Consider the following 26,834-nt stretch of genomic DNA (forward strand, 5'->3'; position numbering starts at 1 on the left):
CACTCATTCTCTTTAAAGAGCCTATGGCAAAATTGTTAACCCTGACATCCCAGATATAGTCTAACTTTGATCAATGCATTCTGCTGGTCTAAAAAAATCTTCCTTTGGTGTCAGGTGAACATGGTTATCCTCAAATTGTCATGCAGCATTGCTGGCTCAGAATGTCTGCAACGTTCCTCCCCAGTATAAGGTAAGAGAGTGTTGGGTGGGAGGGATGTAGGGTGACAGACAGCTCCCCTCTTCTCTCCTTGTCTTGGTGGAGCAGCATCCCCAGACTACTTCCTCTCCTTCTTGACTGGAGCTCCCCTTCCTGTTTCAATCTGCTCTAACGGCTGCTCCCCAGAAGTGGCTGCACTGTAGCAGTAAGTAGGTGAATAAAACCTGTGTATCTAGGCTGTACAGTGCTTTGCAATCCTGCAGATGAAACATTCTATGTAGAAATGCAAGCCATGAATATTCCCATCATCCCATGTGCCTCAAGGCTTTTTTTGATTCCCTTGTCCTTGTTTTTCAGTTCCTAGCCTGGCTTTTTATGAGTGCTCTCATTCACTCTCTGCCCACTCCCTCTTGCTGTTGGGGCCAGCTGTGTTCCACCCCAAGCTCTCCAAGTCTCTTTCTCTCCCACTTACTTTTAACAAAGCTGGGAAAACTTCCTACAATGAAGAGAGAGAAGGAGAGAGAGCAGGAAGGATGGATGGCAGGAGGAAGGGCTCTGGTGCATTTTCTGTGGCTGCCTCAGCCAGGACAGAAGCCAGGAGATCTGAACATCTTGTGATCAATGCTCCTGCTAAGCACTGATGTGGTTAAAATCTCCCAGCCGGATCCAACACAGTCTATGGGAGATTTGGTCACAGCTGCCCCCTCTCAGAAATGTGGAATATTCCTTTCACCGGCTGAGGGATCTGGGACATCAGCTGCTTGGTCCCAGCTGACAGTCTACCCTCAGTTGCTGTGCTCCAAGAGCCAGGTAAGCTCTTAAATTTCCCTTTCATTATCAGACTCCCCTCTGAGAGTCAGATGACAAGGACAAAGGGCTGGGTAAATCTGAGCCTTCCTTGAGCTGATTTTGACTTGACCTAAGAACTGCTGCACCAGATCAGTATCCAGGATGCAGGACATGCAGAGAAAGGCAAGGTAACACTTCATCCCCATAGTACAGTTCTGGAGGGTGTGGGGGAAATTCTTCCTGGTCCCAGCTGGGGCTTAGAGTGTGCCCAGCAGCATGTGACTTGAAGCCTCTTGACAGCTCTTATATTTGCTATCTGCCAGGGCAGAGCTGAGGAACACTGGCAGAGGACAGCACATGGGAAAACCTGTAATGTCACTGCCCAGCCAGTCCAAGCCCTTCTGCCAGCACTAAGACTTGTAGGTGAAGACTGATGCTCCCTTTTAATTTGTTTCTTTAGGAAGAATAAAGGTACCAAGAGTTTAGGATGGACAAGGGCTTCGCTCCATCCCCTCACAGGGTCCGCAGATGTGTTCCAACTCTGGGAAGCTGCTCCAGCCCCAGCCGCATCCCAGGTTTACCAGTCCGGCCGGTGGGAGGCAGGGGGCAGGCGCCTCTCAGCCCCAAGCTGAGAAAGGAAACCCACTCTGACTCCTTCAGCCAGGACTCCGCAAGGCAGAGTCCACTTGCAAAGGGGAGAGTGAGTGCCAGGCCTAACTCTAGGCTTGCAGGCCCAAGGGAGCTGAGTAGCACTGGGCTGCCCATCCCATGCCCTCTTCACCCTTCGTCCAAGTCCCTTCCGTGGACTACTGCCAATGGTTTAGCACCACGGAAGATGAGCTCCATCTCATTTACCCTCCGCCGGAGTGGCTGTGCACCTCCACCTGACCGGCAACTGCTCCCACCAGCCTCTGCAAGGAGAGAGCTCCACTGTCCACTGGGGAAGGAAGCACCAGGAGGGGAACTGCCCTTGTCGAATCTGCAGCCATTACCTGGAGTACAAACCTTGCCCCCAAGAGTGCCTCTTGGTTGTATGGAGGAGCAAACAAATATTGGGCATGATGGGCAAATCAGTGCTGCATATCCAGGGTCAGAGATGCCCACCACATTGCTTCCCTCAGGTCCAGATTTCCAGAGATGCTTGGCCCGTGCTACTCTACTTCCTCCTCTGCCACATCCCCAAGTCAAGGGGAAACATCCCATGAACTCATCCATGACAGCAGCTGGTCAAGAGGACCACGTGGCTACCAAGAGATACAGTGACCCACTTGGCATGGGAATTCTCCAAGAGCCACTTGGATGTGGGAATACGCCAAGTCCCATTCCTGAGCTGTGTGCTCAGGGACTGGCTCTGGGGGGCCGACTCTCTGCTGCAGATACCATGATGTCTCCTGTGATGGACACAGCTGGGCCAGCATGTAAGTCCAAAGAGGGCAGCTAGACTGGGTTGAGTCTGGGGTCTTGTCCTGAAACATGCTGGTGCATGGAGATAGAAACAGGCATGAGGGTTTAGCCCTGAGGTTTCATCTTTCATGGGGTCCCATTCTCCCATCATGCTGTTTCATGTGGAGAAGTCCCAGCTAACCAGACAGTCCTGATGGAGCATTACATCAACCAGGGGTGGGGGTGGCAATTTTCCTCCTTCACGTTTTCAGTCACACTGCATAATCTTAACAGTTCATCATTTATAAAAGTATATAAAGGGTTAATAGATGATTACTAGATGTTGTGAGCATAGTGCAGACACATCTGTACTGTGTGTAATACAGGTTACCAGCACATCAGAAGAAGTTATTCTAGATGGTTATCTAATCTAGCTAGCAATTGTTTTTAAGCAACTTCTGAATGTTCCCTTAATAGAAAGGAGCATCTAATTTTCTTTTTTCTTTTTACATTTTAAAAAAGGAGGTTTTCAAAAACCTCACAAAAGAACTAACCCTGCCAGCCCTGACTGGCATCTCCATGGGCCAGCCCTGTGCTCCCCCCCGGATCGCACAGATTGGGAAGTTGCAGCAGCACAGGATCTCAGCCATTGTGACTGTGTGTGGGGGGACCTGAAGTGAAAATACAGTTGATTCTTTTTAGGTGGCAAAGCGCTGAATGTCCCCTTTAGCCAAACAGGAGAATGCTCTGTAGTCCTCACTGGGTTTTAGGCCCTAGCTATCTCAGAGATTCCTGTCTCATCACATCGAGACAGCTGCGATTGATGGAGACATTGTACCTGATGGAGCCCCAGGTGAGGTCTGGGGCATTCTCAGAGGAACGTCCTCCGCTGTGGAATTCCGTGCCACCAGAGATCAGGATGATCCTTCATGGCCAGGTTTCAAACACCTCTCTTTGAGCAGACTATCCCCCAGGCACGGTCATGGCAGAGCAGCTTGGCAGTGCTTCCCTGACAGATAAACAGCAGGATAATCCCAAGTAAGAAAGTGGCACAGATCATGGGAGGAACGAAGGGTACAGCCCTGCCAGATGGACATTGGGTTTCTTAATCCTGTCTGTAGTGCCTAGATACTGTGTTGCCAGGTGCATCACAAATAGACAGACAGGCATCATATCCCGAAAGTGGAATTTAGAGATTTGATTTGCATTTGGCCTCTAAATTCCCTCTCTTGGGCCACTATTTGGCAGACACAAGAGGCCTGATTTTTGTGCAGCTGTTTGCTGCTGGGCACAGTCAGTGTACAGTGCAGCCCTTCTGATCTGATAGTGTTTCAAACCCACTTTGCACTCCCTGGCCAGGGGCTATGCTCCTCCATCCCTGTGCTGGTCACAGGGCCACAGTACAGAGCAAAGCCACCTTCGCATTTCCTGATACGCTCTGTGACCGGTGGCCTGCTCCTTTAGGGGACAAGAAGCCTGGGCCAGCCAGGCCTGTTCAAAGAGCCCACCTGTGTCTTAATTATCTGCCTACCAGCCTAAGGGGGCTGGACTAACTGGGGTCGGGTGACTGCCTTAAACACCTGGACTTAAAAAAATTGCTGAGAAAATTCCCTTTGGAGGAACCATAGGGAGTAAGCTGGGCTCCTGTGGCAGGATCTGGAAGGACTAGCGTGGCCGTGGAGTCAGTGCCCAGGTGCAGAGCAGGGAAGAGAGAAAGGTTGCTCAAAGGGACTAAGACTGAGAGGAAGACTTTAGGGAAGGAGGCTGGGAGTCAGGGCTGTATCCCAGAGCCAGAGAGAATTAAAGGTAACTCAGAAGGGACAGGGAGCTGAGCCAGGCGGTGGGGTGAAGAGGAGCCCAAGAGGACAGAAGAACCCTTTGTTTGTTTGGGACTTTTGTTTGGATTTTTGTTTCCCCAGAAAGGGACTGAACTCTGAGAATGGCACTGCCTGAGGGCAGAACCATGTGAATCCCTGGGAGAGACAGAAAAACTGGATGAGGGGAAACTGAGGCATGGGTGTGCCTACAGCACTATGCTTGGCCACTAGGGGGTGCTAGTGTGCAGACACACCCTATGACTCTGTCCAAGCACCTGTTCAGCCCCCAGTATAAACTAGAGCAGACTTGGGGCTATTCTAACTCCTATTTGGACTGTCCATGGCCCTGCAGTTGTGAACAAGTGGAAAGCAGTATTCTCAGGCTCCCTCCCACTTCATCTCTGCCCCTGGCATTTCCTTGTATCAGAAGCTGCAAGGAAAGGTGGCATAGAATTGTTCTGCCAGCTGTATGCCTAACAGCTGACACCCATCCTGACGGGGGGCAGTAGGTGTCAGTTTTTGGTCACTGTATGGCCTTGTGTATCACTGGAGCAGCATATAGACCACAGCAGAGTAGAGAATCAGGCCAGTTTTTCACAGGATTACACCAGGAGGAAGACAGCAGAGATCCAGACCCAACATCCCTCACAGAGATACACGCTAGTGACATCCATGTAGATACCCATCTTCAACCACATGCATATACTCACAGTGACATGTGCACAAAGACCCAGACAGACACAGATGCCTATGGGCACCCGGAGAGAGACAGTATATGCACAGTGACACAAAGACACACGTCTCCTTGCCCTGGCATTGGCCTACAGACACTGCTGCTCTCTCCCCTCCCGCCCCACAGAGGATGGCCCACTCTCTGCCTCTGGCCAACAACCAGACATCCACTTACCAGGCAAAAAGCTTTGAAAGTCCCCCAGCTGGAGGCCTGATTGGCTTCAACAGAGTGACTCCTGATTGTCCCTGGTGTAGGTGAGATTGGAGTCAGGCCTTGGGATTGACACTCCCCAAATGCTTAAAATCTCCCAACCTGTTCTCAGTCCTCCCTTTGCAAAACCCCTTCAGCAGCCTGCCGAAGGGTTAAATCTCTCTGCATAAACAAGTGGCTGTGGCTAGAGATGCTCCACAGACAGAAGCATATGAAAACCGCCTGGGAATAGGGAAGGAGAGGAGGGAGGGAACGAGTTTGTGTATGGCAGGGGGAGCATATTCAGGGCACATCTAATCCATTCATCACAGCACCTCCCGTCCCCAGCAGCAAGCACACCCTCTTGTGCCCACCAATCCAGCCAGGGTCTTGCAGCAGCAGCGGGGATGAAGCTTTGGATCCCCGGAAGGGAGGGAGGGAAAGAGTGGGGGAGATTTTGCAGGGATGTTTAATATTCAGGTCACATGATATGACCATGGCAGCGGCAGCAGCAGCAGCAGCATCCTTGCTTATCTGAAACATCTAGTGGAGGAGAGAAAAAAAGAGAGAGAAGGACAAAGTGAGAAAGAAAAGCAAAACCTCTGAGGCAGCCACACTGCACCGGTGTCAGGAGAGAAAAGTGTGTGTGGCAGGGGAAGCTACCGCTCGGGAGCATATTCAGAGACAAAGAAAGATTCATGTTCAAAGGTAGGTGGTCCATGCTGATGCTTGCACACTGGCATGGTTTTGTCAGGGCTCAGGGATGCTGGAGGGATCCCCTGATGTTGCTGGCATATCGCTCCTTACACACGCGCACACACAGAATGGTGACTTGTCAGTGCTGCAGAGAGGAGAGAGAATGTTTTCTTTAAGCCTTTTTCCTCTCAATGGCAAAATTCTGGTGTCCAGGAGAGAGCAGGGCGGGTGTGCTGGTAATGGTGAATAGCAGTCACCAAGGCTGCTCCAAAGGAGGGAAATAACCCCAGCAGCTGGCCCAGGGGTGGGAGAAACCGCAAGCTGCTTTGTAGCTGGCTTGGCCCTTGTCGATTGCAGATGGTTGCGCTCTGGGCAATAGGAATGTCCTGTTCTAATCCCCAAGCATCCAAATGGGACTCAGTGAGCAGGCAAAGAAACCCAGACACGGATGAGGGCCCTTAGGCTGACAGGGGATTGGAAACCCATACTCCTGGGCCCCAAGGCAGAGCACTCTCCAGGCTGCCTCGTGGCACAACTGTGCGAAAACCCTTTGGGACATGAGGGTGGGAGACAGAGTGCAGCCAAGAGCTTGGGGGCTCTGGGGAGATTGGCAGCATGGGGAAGAGAGGTGTGTGCTGATGTGGGGCTGAGGGACAGGCATGGGAGAGCATAGCTTCCTCCTGAGGACTGACCCAGGGGTAGGACATGATCCAGGGGAATGCCCCAATGGTGAGATCTTAGAGACACAAGGTGGGTGAGGTAATATCTTGTATTGAACCAACTTCAGTTGGTGAGAGAGACAAACGTTGGTGCTTGCACAGAGCTTTTCTTCAGGTCAGACCTGTTAGAGCATGGGACAGCTTTCCAAGGGAGCCCCATCACCGGAGCCATTTCAACCTAGAGAATCGAGAACCCTCTTGCTGCAGCTGAGGTGGAGGGGGGGAAATGACCTAATAGTTCTTCCTCCTTTCTAGTTTCTGTATTTTCAGTGAGGCTTCAGCGTGCTAGATTTCACTGCAGATTGGAGAGAGATGGGCTACAGTCTAGCCCCAGTACACCAGGTGGTTCTTAGAGGCATATTAAGGAAGGCTGCCTTTGGGGAGAATGTAGCAGCCACAAAGAGCTGGAATAAGTCTCTCTGTCCCACTCGAGATACCCTTGTCCTTAGTGGGGGGGAAAAATAAACTGATTTGTGGCCTCCTAGTCTAATGATTTAGATTGGATTGTCCTGCACTATAAATTGTTTGTATTGTACGGACGTACATGCTGAAATAAATGGCCCCCTGGGAACCCTGGGACCTAGATAAAAATGAAAGGCATCTCTTCTAAAGCTTAGACAAGCGAGAAAAAATAATTAACTATGACATTTCTCTAGGTCTGAATTAACGAATGTTAATGTCTGCAAACCACATGGAGATTTGGCTTAAACAATAGCCACTTGTGTTTTCAGGGGCATACACTGATGCGTGGCGGGCCAGATTCTTGGCAGTGTAAAAGGAGCCTTAAAGTGTATGTAGGTGAAGTTATGTTGCCAGGACAGTGTAAGGGAGCTGTAGTGTAAATGGGAATCTGGACTATTGGGAGCTTTGCCCTTGGCTTCAGTGTCAGGATCAGGCCCTTATTGAGTGGAAGGAGATGTACAGTAAAGCTATAGCTGTATTGCCTGAGTAGTAAATAGCACTTTGTTCCTAGAGGCTGGATTCTTTGTGGTTGAATGTTTCCACCCCTCACTCCTTTTGCCATTCAGACAAAGAACAGGAAGGCAGCGGGAGGGGATAAGGAGCCTTTCATATCTAGGTTACTGGTTCTAATCTTCCCCTGGGGCAGTGATGACTGAAAGTCCTTAGCATCTGATCTCCGTTCAGCGGCCTATGTGTAATGAGTTTGTGGGGCTACATCCAGCTTTGGGTGGCTGCTGTAAATATAACAGTGATGGACATACTAGATGGATGAATATTAATGATGCTGAATAGTAGCAGTCACTATCATTATTATTATTCATTTTTAGCACGTACATAGTGCTGTTCATCCATAGAGATTAATGTGTTTTAAGTGTCACAGTCACAGGGCTAGCTGCACCTCAGTTCCCTTTCCTGTCACTTTGAGTGCACCCCCTCAGTGTTCAGCCTTGTGCCCTTATATATTCTTGAGAGGCATCTTGCAATTCTCTCACTCTTGGACCAGGATCTGGGTACAACACCCTGTCACCATGCAGGTCTGACTGGACACCTGCATCTCTTCCCTTGGGGAATCGGTGCTATAGTGACTAACGGCCTTCTTATAACAACCATAGGTGCCAACCTTCTCCGGCGCCCGTGGGTGCCCGTGCCCCCCTCCACCCTTTTCCCAGCCCCCGGCCCTGCCCCGACTCCACCCCATCCCTGACCCTGGCCCTGCCCCCATTCCAACCCCATCCCCAAAGTCCCTGCCCTAACTCTGCCCCCCTCTCTCCCCCTATTGGATCCCTTCCCCAAATCCCTACCCCGGCCCCGCCTCTTTCCCCGGCGCGCTGCGTTCCACCTCCTCCCCCTCCCTCCCTGCCCCACGAATCAGCTGTTTCACGGCTCAAGCACCAGAAAAGAACAGACCCAACTTCCATTTTGTTGGGAAGCCAAGGAACTCTTGAAAGCCAGGCTGGACCCAGCTTGTGTCTCAGGGATGAAAGCTAAGGTGAACTAACATATGGTGTGAAGGTAAAGCACATTAGTTCAAATGCATTTAGTTCCTGTGTGGATGCTCTCATTCAGAAGGAAAGTGGCCTTAGTCCTCTGTAGCTTAATCCACAGTGAACTAAGACCACTTTCCTATTCAGACTAGGACAATCCCAGTTAGCAGGGATGTCTAGTCCCCTGCTGCAGCTCAGGAACAAGGTGCAGTGGCAGCACTTTGTGGGCTCAGAGACAGCAATATGATATTGGGGAGCATCTTGGTGAGGACTGAAGGGCCTTGGCAGAGCTGCAGGGATGCCCATGACTTGGGATATCAAGGAGAAGGATTAGCAGGTTAAGCAAAGGGAGTAGGAGAGCAGGCTGATTGAGCTCTGAATGTTTCATCTGATATCTGGACTTTCCTGGCTGGCAACAGCTTTGAGAAAGCTGGAAAAAGACAACAGCAGCCTTGAGGGATGCTTTGTCAGCATAAAAATCACAACGAGTTGTGATGTGCAGAAGAGTGACTTCCAGCTAAGAAAATCTCAGCTCAACAGCTATTGCCTCAACCTTGGGGCTTCTGCAGCCTCTCTTTTGTATTAGGAGATGAGAATTGCTAGGCTGCATTAGACTAATCGTCCATCCGGCCTCCTGTCCACCCTGCACACCGGACTAATGTTGGATGCTCCAGAGGAAGGAGCAAATAACTTATAATGCACCTCCTCAGTTTAGAAAACCAGGGAAGGGTGATTTCTTCCCGACAGCCCTTTTCCCTGCAGGCAAGGACTGGATGAAGGCTAAATGGATCTTGGATCCACCAAATGTTTGAGTTTCTCTTCCCCATCGAAGCTGTCGGAGGCTGTGTGGGCTGGAGCACAAGACTAAGCATCAGGAATCCACTAGTCCTGATCCTGCCTTTGCCCCTGACTCACTGGGTGGCCTTGGCAAGTCATGTGAGGGACTTTTCAAAGGGCTCCTATGAGTGCTCTGGAGAAGACTTGGGCCCTCAGACAAAAGGGGTGTTTTCAAAGCAGAGTGTGGGCAGTGCCGGTTCCTTGAAAATCTGCTCTCGGCACTGGGTGCCTAAACTACATTGGGTGCTCAGGTTCAGCCTGGGGTTATTGAAACCTCACTGCAATATGATGCTTGGCTCTCCGGGCACAGCTATTATCCCTGGCTTGGAATGTCCTTGTCTCCCTCCCTGCTCTCCCAGCTCCAAGGTTCACTCAAGACATTTCTGTAATCCTCTTATGAGGAGCCCATGGCCTGCTGTGACAGCACAATGACATCAGCAATACTAGCCAATCAGGGCCCTCACTAGGCTCCCAGGTTGGGCCCAGAGCTGGTCAAAAGTTGGAATTTCTTGTTTGCAGGAAATGTTGACATTTTGAAATGTCTTTTCTTCTGATCTGGAATCAAAACCAAATATTTCTGAAATTTCCCACAAGACAGAAAATCTGAAAAATGTCAGTTCTGGGAAATTTGAATTTTTGAATTTTGTTTCCAAATTTCCTTTTTATTTTTATTTTATTTAAAGGTTTTTTTTCATTGTTATAGCTTTATTATTTATGCATTCAGTCATGCCATGTCGGTAGTAATATGCATTCGTACAGGCATGTTATAATATGACATCATAGCTGAAATTTTCAAAGTGTCGCACTGTTTCATTGCAACACAAAGAGGTGTCGCTTTGCTCGAGAAGAGCAGAGGTTCCAATCAGTACTAAGTAGCAGCTGCCCTTAATGAGTTTAAAAATAAAATAAAAATAGAAGATTTAAACTATGCTATGATGTCATATCATGACACGTATATCCAGACACCTCTTTCACCATGTCAGCCTCAGTGTTTCTCCCTCTGGCAGGGGGATGGGATGAGGGAGCTGGAGTAGATCAATCCTACTCTGCAGGTTTTTAATTCTTAACTTTGGTTTATTCACAGTATTTACAAGGTGGGCCTCAGGGCTGGCCTGAGTGGTTCTCGTAAGCAAAAAAACCCCACAACACAAAAGAAATACATTTCCTTGCCTCCACCTGAGCACTGCTTTGTTATGATGGCTGCTGGTGGCCAGCACTTCCCAAAATAGAAGTAAACTTAATGTTTCCCCTACAGGGAGGGGAACAATTGTCCGCCTTTTCTCCCTGCTGCCGCTTGTTTCTTTCTCTTCCCATTTCGTTGGAAAGGGGATGTTAAAAGGTTACCAGTGGCCCCTAATTGGACTCAGGTGTCTCTAACTAACCTGAGGTAAGCTTTTTTCAATTCCTAGGAACTTCACCATTCTAGGATGGATATATCTGCCTTCCACCACTCAGGTCCATGTCTTCCGCCCCCAGACCCTGCAGAGACTCCTCTATGGTACAGGTACTCCGGCTTGGAGCACATTGGCACATGCCTTCCTGTGCCACTTCCGAGGGCTCTGATATGACTGGCAGCTCCTTTATTTCCATCCAAGAGATCTTCCAGAAGACCTCTCTGAGCTGCCGGTCTTCTACCAGAACCTCCTCTGGACCTGGAAGCTGGTTTTGGCGACCAGGTCCGTGGCGGCTACCAAGGGGGTAGATCTCCTCACAGAGCCCCTGCTACACAATCCCTAACTTCGTGTGCAGGTGGTGGAGTTCCAGAGATTGGTCCTGGCAGAAGTTACCAGAGTTGGAGACCTCCTGGACTACGACCAGGGAGACTGGGTGGATTCCCCGACGCTCGCTCAGCACATGGGGCTCTCCACCCTTCATAGCCCCTGGCGTGTACTTCAGGAGGTGAGGGCAGCCTTACTGCCCACTGCTCGGGTTTACCTCGACTGGGTCCTGTGGGAGGGTACTCCTCGCCCACCCTGTACTCTGGGCCTACCGGACCTTTCCATCAGGTCCCTGCCCCATGAGTCCCCCCAGCTGTCCCACCCATACACCATGACCCGGCTGCACGATTTGCAGCCAGTTCACTTCTGGACCATGCCAAGAAAACATCTGTACATGCTCGTGCTTCACATACTTCATTTCCTCAGCCTCATGTCCTGCCCCGATACAAAGTGGCGGGACCTATTGCGACCTGTTGAGAGTGAGGAACCCCAGTGGGCCAGACTATATTCCACCCTAGTCCTAAGGCCTGCCAGGGATATTAGTTGGTGGCTCCTCCACGGAGCTGTGAGCATGGGCATGTACTTGGAACAGTTCACCACTGTCCCCGATGCCTGCCCCTTTTGTGGCATGAGGGAGACCCTGGTGCACGTATACCTGGAATGTGCCAGGTTGCAGTTCCTGTTCTGGGTCCTTCTGAACATCCTTTTACATTTCTGGCTGCACTTTCCCCCTCACCTTTTCATATACACACACTCTATCCGTGGCCCCACAAAGTTGCAGGACCTCCTTGTCAATCTCCTTCTGGTGATGGCCAAAGCAGTCATCTACAATACCAAGGAGAGGAGGTTGGCTGATGGGGTTCTTTGTGACTGTGGGATCTATTTCTGGTCCTCCCTCCGTTCATATATCCAGGCAGAGTTCCTCTGGGCGGCGTCCGCTGGCTCCCTTGACATCTTCGAGGAGCAGTGGGCGCTGTCCAGGCTTTTCTGCTCGGTGTCCTCTTCAGATTCCCTTTCTTTGACCCTTTGACCTTCACACCTGCCCGTTACATTTTTGGTTTTCCCTCGTAATTAATTGAATTCCTGGACCTTGTGGATCCTCCCCTAAGGCTGTGGAACCCAATAGGACCACTCTTACAGCTGCCAGGTCTGACTTTGTCAGCAGTAGTGCAAATTATTATATTATGCACTGTTCCACCAGCATGTCATGAAATAATGTAAACATAAAAATAAAATGCAAATGGAAAAAAAAGAAACAAAATGTCAAAATGCAGAACCAAAAATTACAAATTACAAAACAACATTTTTCCAGAATGAAAATATTTTCACTTCAAAATATTTTTTCTGCAAGAATTTTCATTGGAATCTACACATTTTTTTATATATTTTGATTTTTGACAAAAGCAGCTTTTCTGTCAGAAAATGGTTTTGATGGAAATTTTCCAACTAGCTTTGATTGGGAGCTCAGGGGGCTTTCAGAGGGGTTTTTGGTTGCCCCAAAGATGTAGTGGGGACACATGGGGGTCAGTCTTAGGTTTGGGTCAATATTTTCATTAATGATTTTGATCATGGACGGAGAGCATGCTTGTAGATGACCCCAAGTTGGGAGGGATTTCAAGCACTTTGGAGGACAGGATTAGATTTCAAAATGAACTTGACAAATTGGAGAATTGGTCTTAATTCAACAAGATGAAATTCAGTAAAGATGAGTGCAAAGTACATCACTAAGGAGGGAAAAATTAAGTGCACAACTACAAACTGAGGCTGGGTGGTAGTACTGGATTTGGGAGTTATAGTGGATCACAAATTGAATATGAGTCAGTAATGTGATGCAGCTGTGAAAAAGGCTAATATTATGGGGTTTATTAAATAGAGTGTTATATGAAAGACACAGGAGGTAATTGTCCCACTCTTCTTGGCACTGGTGAGGCCTCAGCTGGAGTAGTATGTTCAGTTCTGGGCACCATACTTTTGGAAAAATGTGGACAAATTGAAGAGAGTCCAGTGGAGAGCAACAAAAATGATAAAAGTTTTAAAAAACTTGACCTATGATGAAAAGTTTTTAAAAAAGGGCATGTTTAGTCTTGAGGAAAGAAGACTATGGGGAGACGTGTTAACGGTCTTCAAATATGTTATGGGCTGTTATAAAGAGGACAGTGATCCATGTTCACTGAAGGGAGGACAAGAAGTAATGGGCTTCATCTGCAGCAAGGGAAATTTAGGTTAGATCTTAGGAAAATCTTTCTAACGGTATTTAAGATCTGGAACAGGCTTCCAAGGGAGGTTGTGGTAGCACCATCATTGGAGGTTTTTAAAAACAGGCTGGATAAAGACCTGTCAGGGATGGTTTAGGTTTAGTTAGTCCTACCACAGTGCAGGGGGCTGGGATTGATGACTTCTTGAGGTCTCTTCCAGTGCTACATTTCTATGATGGTATAAGCATATGCATGGCATAGGTACAATTTCTATTCCTTAGAAGGAGCATTGTCTTCCATTTGTAGGGTGGTCCTGATTTTATAGGGACAGGCCCGATATTCAGGGCTTTGTCTTATAAAAGCACTTATTACGTCCCACCCCTGCCCTGATTTTTCACACTTGCTTGCTAGTCCGTGCATGCCCACCCTTTGGAAACTACTCTCCTTTAAAGAGTCTCAGGTAGGACACTCAAACATTGACACACACCCCCTAAATCACTGCCACTTTTGAACTTTTGGCCTTAGGGCTTGTCTGCACAGGGAAATTTACCAGTGTGGCTGTGGTGGTATAATTATGTGGCTATAGTTATAACTAAGGCTCTGTTTATGTCATGGAATCCCTGACTTCCAGAGACCTCCAGTGACATTCTCCGCTTCAGCCCCAGGGGCTGCAGGACTCTGGAGCTGACAGCCAGTGGGGCCCGCCCCTGGTAGGGTTCCAGCGACAGCAGTGACAAGCGACAGGGAGCCCCCTGCAAAGTTCCAGCGACAGGTGACAGACTCCTGAAGGGACCCTCCTCAGGTTCCAGCGACGGGCAACAGATTCACTTGGGGGGGAAGGGGGCTGCCTCAGGCAAGCGGCTGGGGTGTCCCATCTTCTCTTTGGGAAATATGGTCACCCTGCAGCTCCCAGCCACCATGGCTTCTGTGAATTTTTGTTTATTGCCCATGGCCTGTCCATGACTTTGACTAAAAATAACCATGACAATTTAGTTATACATTTATACTGGTATAGTTATGTCAGTAAATTTCCCTGTGTGGAGAATCCCTTAATGATTGTACAGTGCTTTGAATGGGGAAATGTTAAGCAGTTCCTCAGTCACCCAGACCGGCTTTTCCTCTCAGACCATCTCTGTCTTGAAACACTCCTTGAAATTCTTTCTATCCATGACTCCTTCCTACTCTGTACACTTATTTTTGCTGCAGCCCATGATGTTGGTCATTGGTGCCTCTGGCCCATGGCATGGTGTGTGGGCCCCAGATGTCTCCTCCTCCAGAAGCAGTGGCTGCAACATGCCAAATGGTGTCATGCCACAAAACTGCTCACTTGCCACTTTGGATTGCCAGCTTCCTCAGGTGTGGCTGGGGCAGGGGAGAGCAGAGGAAACAAGAGGTGAGAGGGATTGATTTAAGGGGATAATCTGTCATTTATTATTTAGATTGGAGTAGTGCCCACAATGTGCTGAATGCTTTGCAAAGGCCAGACAAAGGAAGACACTGCCCCTGCCCTGGAAAGCTGGCAATCTAAAAACATACAAGCGAAGTGAGCGGAGTGGAGATAGGACAACAGCTTACAAAGATCATGACTGTTGTTTTTTAAAATAAACGTACTAAATTCTTCCGCTTCCCTTCCAAATTCAACCCTTCTGCATTCCCCCCATACTGATTCCCAGCGCTAGTTCCAGTGTGCATACACTCCTCCCTCCCAGCAATCCCACTCGCCAGTCAGCCCCCTTCCCTCCATGTATGTGAGCAGTTCATTAATGAGATAAATCAGTGATTTAGAGAAGCAGATGATTTACTATCCCAAGCAGAGCTTTCTCTAACCCAATAAAGAAAAAGAGCCAGAGACTCCATGAAACCCAGTAAGGACTTCACTATTGTCTATCTCTTTTACATGGAAGATGGGGGAGAGAGAGATTGAGTCAGCTAGCTTCTTTCTTTGTAGGCACTGCAGAAGTAGTGGGTCTTCAATAGTACTAGAAATGAGAAGATAGTGGCCTTGTGGACCAGCTCAGAGATGGCATTCGTGCCTTGTGGAGAGGGTGGTATGGAAGAAAGCACAGAGATGTATGTGAGGGGGCAGACATTCCAAGAGGTGGTGGTGCTGAAGCAGTGGGGAAAGTAGAATTCATTTCGTACCCGTATGCTGCACCAGCTAAAAGGGGGAGGCACATGACCTCCTCATGTGACTCTGCCCCGCCCCCAGCCTGGGCCCTGTGCTCTCCCCCTCTCCTCCCCATGATCCATCCCATGTTACCTGGCGGGGGGAGAGGAAGGGTCTCTGTCCTCCTCCCCCTTTGCCGGAGACTTCTCAACCACAGGGCTCTCTGGAACTGCAGTGGCAAAAGGAGCAGACAGCAGCCCCACACCAGCAGCTCCTCCAGCGCGGCTGTACCACCCCCAGTCCTGCCCTCCAGTGGGGCTGCTGTACAGACCCCGGACAGAAGACACAGGCACACAGCTGCCTGTGGAAGGCCTGGGGGTGGTACAGCATGCTGGAGGAGCTGCTGGTGGCCCCACGTTCCTCCTCCTATGTCTTTCCGGTATGCCATACAGGCTATAAGTAGCTTACTGGTACAGTGGACCGGCCTGGACCGGACCAGACCGCCCTACTTGCACCACTGTGCTAAGGTCAGATAATCCGAGTGGCTGTGTTTTGGTATGGGCCGGAAAGGTACAATGTGGGTGTCAGGCTGGCCAGGGAGAAGGAGGTTACGGTGACCCAGAGAGGCGATGATGAAGGCCTGGACAAGAATTTTAGCTGGGTGGACAGAGAGAAAAGGTCAGATCTTAGAAATCTGTGGGACCCTGCCTGGATGTGTGGGCTGAGGGAGAGGGAAGTGATGAAATAATGACAACACCTTGCACTTCCCTTGCCCCTTTCATCTGAGATCCTCAAAGTGCTTAACAAATGCTAATGAAGCCTCACGATGTTCCTGTGAGCTAGGTACTATTAGCCCCATTTTTGGCTGAGCTTGCGAGGCTCTACACTGAACTTCTTTGTCTGTCTGGCTATAACATGACCATTTTGAATACTGCATTCGATCACTTCCCAAGTGTCAGGAAGGTTCTAGAGAGAGAAGGTGGGTGAGGTAATATCTGTTATTGGACCAACTTCTCACTTTGGTTCTCTAATATCCTGGGACCAACCCGGCTACAATACTGTATACAACAGGGCGTGTTCAAGGCATCCGTGGCCAGAAGCCTATTGACTTTATTGAAAATCAGAAAAACCAAAAGCAATGGAGGAGGCACAGAGCCCCTGGCATCTGGTTAGCAGAGCTACATCTTCAGCCACTTCTGTGTTAGCTGATGGCAGTCATTAACCCCTTCGAGCATAACAATACCCCTCCTCTCAGCTCTGCCCATCACCCCAATACTGTGTAAAAATGCTGACACCCTGAAAGAGAAAGAAAGAAGAAGAATGTCTACACTGCCACGTATATCGGGGTAACTTATGCTGTTTAGGGGTGTGGAAAAAACATCCCCCTGAGTGACGTAAGTTACACCCACATAAGCTCCTGTGTGGACAGCACTATGTCGGCAGGAGAGCTTCTCCCACCAACATAGCTACCGCCGCTTGCCGGGGGTGGAGTAATTATGTCACTGGGAGAGCTCTCTCCCACCGGCATAGAGCAGCTACTTGAGAGATCTTACAGCGGCACAGCTGCATTGGTACGGCTACGCCACTGTAAGCTCTCTAGTGTAGACATGGCTGGGAGGGACCTTCGACCTTAGTCCATCCTGTGCTTTGCTGCACATTAGGCTGCCCACATTTGCCATCCTTGCCTGTCAACTGCCCTTCTCTCCAAATCTTCCCATTTCATGTTGAGGTGCTTGATGTGGTTCAGAACTGTTCATTTCCATGTTATTTGCAGTCTTCCTCTCTTTCTTCTTGCATTTTCTGGCTTCCATTCAAGGGCGGTATTTGGTAAGCGTTCTTTTTCCATTCTCAGCACATGTCCAAGCCACTGATGTCTTCTTTTGTAGATTATTTGTTAGAGGGTGCCTTGTCCAGTCACTTTTCTGACTTCTTCATTCATCTTCCTATCTCTATATGTTATTCCCAATATTCCTCTCAGACATTAGTGATGAAATGTATCCAGCTTTTGCATAGCTTTCTTGGTAAGTTGCCATGTCTCACTGCTATATGTGATGGCGATAACAATTGCTTTGTACACGTTCAGTGTAGGGACTCTCCCTACCAGCCACATTCAAAAAATTGAACGTGGCTGGTAGGGAGAGTCCCTGAAATAGAGGGGGAATGGAGGGTGGCACAGGGAGTCTGTGGGGGGAATGGATGGATACAAGGAGCCACTGGGGTGCAGTGAGCTCTGCCTACGCTAGCTACAAAGTGGGTAACCCCATATAGATAGAAGAACAGGCACAGAGAGGTTAAGTGACTTGCCCAGAGACATGCAGTGAGTCTATAGATGAGTAAGAAATAGAAGCTGGATCTCTGGCTTCCCATGCTCCTGCTCTGATAATTAGCCTGCACACTCAGTCTCTCCTTAAAAGAACAAGAAAGTGACAGGTAAGGAGGGCTATGATAGCAGAAATAGGGTGTTATATTTAGGTAGGGCCGCCTTTTCAAAAGTGCTCCCAGATTTTGGGTGCCTTCATTGTCGAGTACCCACAATTAGGGAACACTTGGAAATTTAGACCTACATATTAAAAACCATATGGTTAAACCTACAAGACCATCTAGCAGCAGGAAACGTAGACGGAGCGAATGTACATTGCTGACAGCCAGTTTTCAACCTGATGTTGAAGGGGCTGATTCCGGGGACATTTCTAGGTCAAAGGGGCGGGCATTCCACTGCCTTGGGGCCACAGAGGCAATGAGACAGACGTTTTCCCTCCTGTCCCCCCTGCACATGCCATGCTCTAGGGGATCCATCCCTTGGAGCTCCCAGGATGCAATGGTGTATAACATGGAGTCAGAGCCCCAGAAAGTTAACTGTCCAGTAGGGGCCGTAAAGCTCAAATCTGTAACCTAATTCATGCCCAGCAAGCAGCCAGTGACACACACATCCGAGACCCAGCACCAGAGAAGGGCAGAGGGAGATTACTAGTGGTGCCACCTGAATGACAGTTCTCCCCGCTTTCTCCCGGGCAGGGTCAGCAGACAACAAGATTGAGGCAGCTATGTCTGAGCTGGTGCCGGAGCCCCGGCAAAAACCAGCAGTGCCAATGAAACCTGTTGGCATTAACTCCAACCTGCTGGGCTACATTGGGATCGACACCATCATTGAGCAGATGCGCAAGAAGACCATGAAGACGGGCTTTGACTTCAACATCATGGTTGTAGGTAGGAGGGGTCATCAAGGCCTACAGAGCCTTTGGAGGGCATAGAGAGAAGCTTTGCTGGGCTTTGACTTCACTCTCACAGGCACAAGTACAAAAGGTTATAAGGGTACAGGGGATCATTGGGAGTATGGGTGAAGGACAGATGCTTTAATATCAGGCCATGCCTAGTTCCAGTAGATCCCTAGTCCCTGTCCTTGTGATTTTCCCTTAAGGTACTTACGAAGGGCAAGAAGATCCCGCACACCCGACCTGGCAACTTCCCTGGGTTTAAGTTCTTCAGCGTATTGTCAGGGCAGAGCTGTGGTAAATGCTACATTCTTCCCCTTTACGTTTATCAGGTCAAAGTGGGCTGGGGAAATCAACACTGGTGAACACCCTCTTCAAATCCCAAGTTAGCCGCAAGTCTTCAGGCTGGAACCGTGAGGAGAAGATCCCTAAGACAGTGGAGATCAAGGCCATTGGGCATGGTAAGAACCAGGAAAAGTATCCCAAGGACCACCAGTACTGGCTGAAAAAGCGTAGGGAGTGCTGGTGTCTTAGAACAGTCCTGTCAAGGACCTTTTACTAGGGCTGCATGGAAAACCAGAATTCATGATTTAGTTCCACATTAAGATGAAACTGAGACCTTTCCAAATTTTTGGGAGAGGGAGAGAGAGACCCTGACCCACTCCAGACTAGCCAGTAGCCCGGTGGTTAGGGCACTCATCTGGGAAGTGGGAGACCTAGGTTCAAAGTCCCTGCTCTGAAAGAGGCATGAACTGTCTCTCACTCGCTTCTGTGGTGGTGGATAGGGCAGAACATCATCGTTCCCACAACATGTGTCATAGAAGCCTACACAGAGAAGCCGATCTCGAGGGAGATCATAAGGTCTTTCCTTCTTTCTTCCCCAGTCATTGAAGAAGGTGGTGTCAAGATGAAACTGACGGTAATTGACACCCCAGGGTTTGGTGACCAGATCAACAATGAGAATTGGTGAGTGTCTGACCTCCCCATCTATCTTCCCCCTCTCTCTGTTTGCCTTTTGGGTGGCTGACCTACCCATAGGGCTGGGGATACAGAAGAGTCAGCACCCAGCATGGTCCATGCTCTAAGATGGACCCCACCCCTGGAACACAGTAAACAGGTCAGTATGAGCTCAGCTCCAGGCTGAGTCAGCGCAGCAGGATGGGATGTTGATGTTCCTTCTGATTCAGTTCTGAACCAGTCCCTAGCATGGGACTGGGGGTGCTCTGTGGCTCCAGCTGTTTTCTTTCATACAAGATGTATTGGTTACAGATCCCATAGTAAATCTGAGAAGAATAAAGGTGTTAGAACAGCGTCCTGCCAAACTCCAATCTGGATAATGGTATTCGGGGCTTCCAAAGGGATGTAATATTCTTCTTCTCTTCCTCGCTTGAGGCCTGATCCAAAGCCCATTGATGTCAGTGGAAATATTCCTATTGCCTTCAATGGGCTTTGGATCAGGCCCATATACTGCTGTGAAATGTTGCTGTGAATTGTTAAACTGCCAACACATTCCACTCCAGAGGTGGCTGCACTTCAGTGGCAGGTGACATGATTCTTATATACACAGCTTATAGAGTGTTTGGGATCCTACTAGATGAAAGAAGCTCAGGAAATGTCAAATCCTTATCATTATTATTTCATTTGTTTAACTTAGGCATACACATGCTATAAAAGGGTGCCTATCGCTATGCTCTAGGACCCTAGGCATAACTTAAAAACTCAACAAAATTCACACCCCAAGTGTAATTTTGGTGCAGCAGTTCAGTCAGTATAATCCACTACCAGCAAACCAGGCAACCCATCCATCTCAAGTCCCCCTCCCATTCCAACAGTCCCCTCCTCTTCCCCCCCAGCTTGCAATCCCCTGCTCCCCACCCCCAAATTCAGTAGATTCTGCCTATTTTGGATCAGAGTAAGGCAAATTCCAAAGTCACAGGGGGCCCTCACAGAGAATGCCCTGCCAGCAGCCCCTTTCCACATATGCCACTGGGGCTTCAGCTTGAGCACCTCTGCTGATCAATAACCCTGGCAGGATCTGATCAGGCTAATGGATGATCCCCTCCCACCCTGTAAACCCTCTTAGTTCCTGTAAGTGCCAGAGGCACTGTATGTATGAAGCATGAGGAAGAAATGTGCCTCTCTCTCTCTCTGACCTTCACAGCTGGGAGCCCATTGAGAAATACATCAATGAGCAATATGAAAAATTCCTGAAAGAGGAAGTGAATATTGCAAGGAAGAAACGAATCCCAGACACGAGAGTCCACTGCTGCCTCTACTTCATCTCCCCCACGGGTCACTCGTACGTATCCCGCTGCTGACTGCTTCATCTCTCCCACTCATCACTTATATGTATCCTATCTCATCTATATCTTACTGCACCTCTACTTTAGCTCCCCCTATGGACCAGTCATATGTATCTCACTACTCCCTCTCCTTAATGTCCTCCACGAGTCTCACCCGGTATCCTATCCCATGCATCACTCCTATATACATCCCACTCTGCCTCTTTCATCTCTCCCATGGGTCATGCGTAGGAATCCCACTGTTGTTTAACTTTTCCCTACTGGGCCGGACACTGGGAAGGCTGTACAGAAAAGCATTAGAATGGGATAGACAGGCCAGCTCTCCCCATAGGTTTTTGTTTTTTTTCTAGGCATTGAGTGAGGAGGAAGGAGGAGAAGAGATCTAATGGGAGCATTTCTTGGGGGATACACAGGAGAGCTCTCCCTTCTCCCTCTCATCTGGACTCTGGGAGGGGGAAGAGCAGAGCCAGCGTTAAGGGTGATGTGGTAAAATGACTCTCACTTATTCCTTTTTCCCGGGCTGCAGCTTGCGACCCCTGGACCTAGAGTTCATGAAACATCTCAGCAAAGTAGTAAACATCATCCCTGTTATTGCTAAGGCAGACACCATGACCCTGGAAGAGAAGACTGAGTTCAAACAAAGGGTGAGTACCACCACGCCTCTGTGGAACGAATCTTTCCCAGCCTCACCTGTCCTGGCAGGAAGGTGGGAAAGGTGGTTGTATCCTTCAGACTGGGATTATATTGTCTAGACCATTCAGATATCCTGGTGTTTCCCCTCATGGTTCGGAACAGCACTCAGCTGCTGCCATGGGATACAATATTGGATTCTCCTCCACTGACAGAGTCCAGCTATCGTGGAACCTTAAAACAGGACCTGGTTCTGTGTCAATGTGGGGCATGCGCGATGATCTGGGTGTGCTCATATGGCAGAAGATTGCCTAAATTGTTCAGACTAATATGGGGAAGGCCACCTTTCCAGCTGGTAGGATATCACAGCAATTCAGCTCTTTCCAAAGTTGCTGTACATTCCTGACAATATGGCCTTATCCAAGAACACACTTGTCCTTTAAATGAACCTTCGCACAACATGTGCCCACAGCGGGTCAGAGCTGACATTAGCATGTATCTGTGCTAGTGAACCCTACCTCTGAACTCAGACTAATCGATAGGAGAATGTACCTTCCTAGCCCAAATGAGCCCAAGGAAATGATCAACTAAGACCACAAAGAATAATGCTGAATGGTCTGCTGGGGCACCACAATGGAGAATTAAAAATGGGTGGATCTTTTGGTGAACTGAAATCTACTAGAGATCACCCTGGGCAAAAACTAACTGATGGGATGCATCTATCGTGGAAGAGCAGCTGTTTCTATGCTGAAGTCTCTCAAAGGGCATCTGTCACAGTGATGGCAAGGGTTTCACACCTGTGCTGTGACCTGCCAAAATATCTTTCTGCTGATCCCTGTTGTGACTGGGTTAATAATCCTTCATAACCCTGACCCATGGGGCCAGTGAATAAAATCCAATCTCTTGCCAGCACTGCTGTGTGTCACAACCGTATCACACACTCCTTCAGGAGTATTCCTTGCAGGTGCTTTCCCTTTGAGAATGTTGCAGCAGGAATGTAATACCACTGCAACCTGCTATCTGCCATAATTCAATGCTTGCACTGCTTTTTACTTTCCAATGTTTCCCTGCCCAGGTGCGCAAAGAACTGGAGGTGAATGGGATCGAGTTTTACCCCCAGAAAGAGTTTGATGAGGACCTGGAGGATAAAACAGAGAATGACAAAATCAGGGTAGGACACACCATATCATGAGAGAGTACTGAGGAGTGGTTAGATTTCACTGAGTGCAGAATGGAGATAAATCACTCTAGTTTTCAAAGTGCTTTGAGATCCTTGGATGAAAGATGCTATAATGCAAAGGATTATTATTACTGTTTATATCCAGTAGGGAGGATGGGTTCTCTTAACCTTTCTAATTTAATTTGCATTGTCTCCATTCATTATCACCATAGAGTGCTGTGATTGCTGAATTTAAGAGGACTGTTTGTTTCACTTCATCTTGCTGGACACTGGGTTTGGGCTGGGTTTAACTTCCCATGTGAGCTGTTGCTATTTAAGCCCAGCTTGACCCCTCAAACTCTTATTTTTGGAAGTCTCCCAAGTAAACATTTGATCATATTTCCCCTTCACGTCAATCATCATTGCAGCCATCTCCTGTAGAAATGCTGGGGATATCTGCAGACCAACCTCTAGGAAGCTGGGGACATCTGTAGAAGACATGTAGGGCTTTTCCTTTTGGGGGTTTATGAATTTCACTTGCAGGGGGGTTATTTTTAGCAATTTTTGAGTTTTGTGTAGATGTCAAAAATCAGTGGTTTTGGGGATTTCTCTATGTATATACTTAGGCTTTGCAGAATTAGATTTTTTATTTTTTCATAATTTTGATGGATAATATCAGAGTTTATTTTTAAGCATTTTTTTCAATTAAAATTTTCACAGTGGGCAAAATTGAGGTGCTGGTCAGATGACAGGGAAGATAGGACAATAATTATTTAATGACAGTAGTGTTGAGATGCAAAAAGTTAAAGCTTTATAACTGTTCAAACACAAATTGTCAATATCACATGTCAAAATATAAAAAGTAAATATCCTTAAATCAAACCCTAGTAAGTTCTCAAGCAGCATTTTTCTTACTTTGTCTATCTGTAAATTTCAATTATTATCAGAGGAAATAGTTTTCATCAGTTTGTGTGTCCCTTAAATTGATGTTTACCTACTTTTACCAATAAAAATCTAATTTTTCCATGCCTATATATATTTGTGATACAGCATGGCCAGAGGGCAGCAGGAGAGGGTTAGAAGGGAGCCTTATTCCCTGTAAGGGGAAGAAAGTTTGCTATAGCTTAACTAGACCACCTGAAGCCAATTAGAGCACCTGCAGTCAGTCACATGATAAAAACCCCTGCTTCAAGTGGAAACCAGTGGACGCCTGGGGGACTTTCCGTATAGCAAACATTAGATACGGTAGAAGGGTATCCCAGTCTTTTCCATCCTGTGCTACCACCTTCTGGGTCATACTTTTAAGGGTACGATTAAACCGCTCGACCAGTCCATCTGTTTGTGGATGGGAGACTGAGGTCCGTATGGCCTGGATGTGGAGTAGGGCACATAAGTCCTTCATTAATTTTGACATGAAAGGGGTTCCTTGGTCTGTCGGGATCTCCTTAGGGATGCCCACTCTGGCAAAAACCTGTAGTAGTTCTTTTGCTATTGCCTTGGATGTGGGGTTTCTTAAAGGAATGGCTTCTGGATATCGCATGGCGTAATCAAGGATGACTAGTACGTTTCGGTGGCCCCGTGCCGATCTTTCCAGTGGGCCCACTATGTCCATGGCTATCCTCTCGAAAGGGACTTCAATAATAGGCAAAGGTACTAATGGGGCCCGCAAGTAAGGTCGGGGGCTATAACCCAGGACTGGACAGCTAGCTGGGGTTGAAAGCACCACTCAACTTGGGTAACAGAGTTTTGTGTGTGGAAGGGAGGAGAGTTAGGGGCAACACCTGAGTAAAAGGCCAAGTTAACTCTGCAGTGGAGACAAACTCCCTGAGTGCATCTCCTCAGGTGATAGGTACAGGCAAAAGGCCTATCTCGGAGTTGTAATCATGTGATTCTTCCACTCTGAGCCTGGGACGTGTGCACAATGCTCCATGTATAGCAACCACTTATCACCCTGTGATACAGTGATCTGCAGCCTCCTTAAAACAACATATAGCTCATGGAATGGGGCACTAGAGAAAAAAAAGTAGGATTTTAAAATAACAAACAGCCTACCTGCACGTCTGTCCTACCTAGAGTACTACCATCCCATATTGGTAGGCCCAAAACCTAGGTAGGCCTAGCTTCTTCAGACACCCCCATGGGTTCCTGTGTCTGAGTCTTTTTAATCTTGTGCACCCCCTTGCAGCTTCAAGACAGTGTCCTTGTTAACCCCCCCCACACACACCCACACCCACACATACTCCCGAGCTCTTTGTCTTGCAGGAGACTTGGTCAAGTGTTGGTGGCTTTTGCCCTCTGGTTGAAAAGGTTTCAAAGCCTGGCAGGAGACTGAGTTAGAGTTGTCAGAGCAAATAGTTCTGGCATTGTCCCTTTAGGACTCATAGGTGACCATCTTGAGCCAGCTCCTCTTTCCTTCTGGGAACCACCCCAGAGAGACCCCTGGGGAGAAATACTTACATCAAAATATGAGTGCAGCAAACACCAGGCCAAAGTCAGGCCAGCATACAGTATTAATAAATGATTTTAGAGAGCTCCATATTAATCACTCCTATGATTCAAAAATGCTGGTCACATCTGAAGACTCACCTAGAACAATACTGCACCTATCTGCAGAACCCATGGAATCACTGGAACCTCTGCAGGCTCAGCTCTGGCAACAGCTGTAAACAACAGTTGAAATGCTAGGGATATTGTCATAGTCTGCAGTGGCCAATCATTGGATGGTCATTGGCAGTGAGTGCCTCTTGTCCTGCAGAAGACCGTATGCTGGAGGGAAGAGGGTAACGGGGAAGGGTGGAGAGAGAGGAGTAGTACTACGGCCGATATCTCATTGTTGTCTAGTGCGCAGAGGAACAGCTTGACTAGGCCTGTCTATCTCCAGCAGGAAAGCATGCCGTTTGCAGTGGTGGGCAGCGACAAGGAATACCAAGTAAATGGCAAAAGAATCCTGGGCAGGAAAACCCCCTGGGGCGTCATTGAAGGTAAACAGGTCCATCCTTCCGAGATGGATGTATCTACCTAGGCTCAGGCACGCGGCAGAGCACTACCCCTCGCACCTATAGTTAAACATATTTTTTAATCAAAATAAAACAAAGATATTTTCAAACACCTCTGCTGAGGGGAATTGGAGCTACCACTGTGGTATCACCAACTGGTAGGGTATTGCTGCCACTCTAGAATATGAAAGGTGCCACGTTGGGGCCCATGAGGTCACCTCACTTTTCAAGTGAACCCTCCCTTGTGGTTTTAAGAACTGACAAGCCCAATAGACTGCATGCTATGCACATATAGCACTATACGGCCTGTTTGAAATATAAGATCTGTGCCTGTCTGCCCACTGCCTTGACAACCATCCCATGTGCTGTACTAATGAAGGATTTTTTTAACACCCCATTCCCCAATTTTCTCTGTTTACAGTGGAAAACCTCAATCACTGTGAATTTGCCCTACTTCGAGACTTTGTCATCAGGTGAGGCCAGCGGTTATGCAACTATTTATTCCTGATGAGAAGAGCTACAGTACTTACTGAACGGACTTTCAGATAGAATTTCCTAGTGACAAAAGCCATGATAATGGAACAGTCTCCAAACGGATGAAAGTCATATTTCTTGAGACAATTCAAGCTGGGCTGACTACTATAGGGAACAATCTTAAATTAAATAATGGACAGGGCAACCTAGCTGATCTTTAATGTCTATGATTGCTATGCCAACAAGGGGGCTAGTTGTGATGGTGCTTGGGTGATGTGGATGGCCTGTGTGACAAGGAACTGGAGTGAGACCCTCCCCCATGCCCCATTATGCAAACACACAATAGATGGGAACACTTTTTAGTTGCTCCTGACTTAGGGCTGAGTTGGACTCAGTGACAAAGAGGGAAAGACTCTTTAGTCCATTCCCAATCCCCAGACTATATAGTCCTCCTGATTTGGGGATGGATTAGAATTGACCAAGAGATAAAAAGCTCCATATCCCCAATCTCCAGTTCCCCTTCTCTCAAGTTCATATATGGATTGAAGCCCTTTCAGGAGAACTGACATCTGTCCGAAATTCTGTGGGCAAGTCCCATAGTTTGAAGGCGCTGGAACTATGGGTGCCAGGGGTGCTGCCACATCCCTTGGCTTGAAGTGGTTTCCATCATATCCAGAGTTTACAGTTTGGTTCAATGGCTCTCAGCATCCCCACTATACAAATTGTTTCAGCACCCCTGTAAGGGTTCCTTCCCCACTCTGAACTCTGGGGTAC

General features: G+C 48.2%; 1 protein-coding gene and 1 long non-coding RNA gene across 2 annotated transcripts in view; one reads left to right on the top strand and one right to left on the bottom strand.

The window, feature by feature from the left end:
* Positions 1-782: 782 nt before the first annotated feature.
* The window catches only part of SEPTIN3 (septin 3), a 36,399-nt gene continuing 10,347 nt past the window's right edge, over positions 783-26,834 (top strand). The window contains exons 1-10 of the mRNA XM_039491778.1: positions 783-967; positions 1,407-2,364; positions 18,302-18,493; positions 18,831-18,959; positions 19,383-19,464; positions 20,660-20,797; positions 21,328-21,445; positions 22,507-22,602; positions 25,472-25,571; positions 26,008-26,059. Of these exons, the coding sequence (XP_039347712.1) occupies positions 1,434-2,364; positions 18,302-18,493; positions 18,831-18,959; positions 19,383-19,464; positions 20,660-20,797; positions 21,328-21,445; positions 22,507-22,602; positions 25,472-25,571; positions 26,008-26,059 (1,838 nt within the window). The 5' untranslated portion in view covers positions 783-967; positions 1,407-1,433. The remainder of the gene's footprint in view (positions 968-1,406; positions 2,365-18,301; positions 18,494-18,830; positions 18,960-19,382; positions 19,465-20,659; positions 20,798-21,327; positions 21,446-22,506; positions 22,603-25,471; positions 25,572-26,007; positions 26,060-26,834) is intronic.
* LOC120373400 lies at positions 22,449-26,224 on the bottom strand. Its single transcript, XR_005585525.1, has 3 exons — positions 26,117-26,224; positions 25,177-25,250; positions 22,449-22,569 (listed from the first exon to the last, which is right to left on the bottom strand). It is a non-coding gene; the product is annotated as an uncharacterized LOC120373400 (long non-coding RNA).

The sequence above is a fragment of the Mauremys reevesii genome, linkage group 1, assembly GCF_016161935.1.
Source record: "Mauremys reevesii isolate NIE-2019 linkage group 1, ASM1616193v1, whole genome shotgun sequence".
NCBI lineage: Eukaryota > Metazoa > Chordata > Testudines > Geoemydidae > Mauremys > Mauremys reevesii.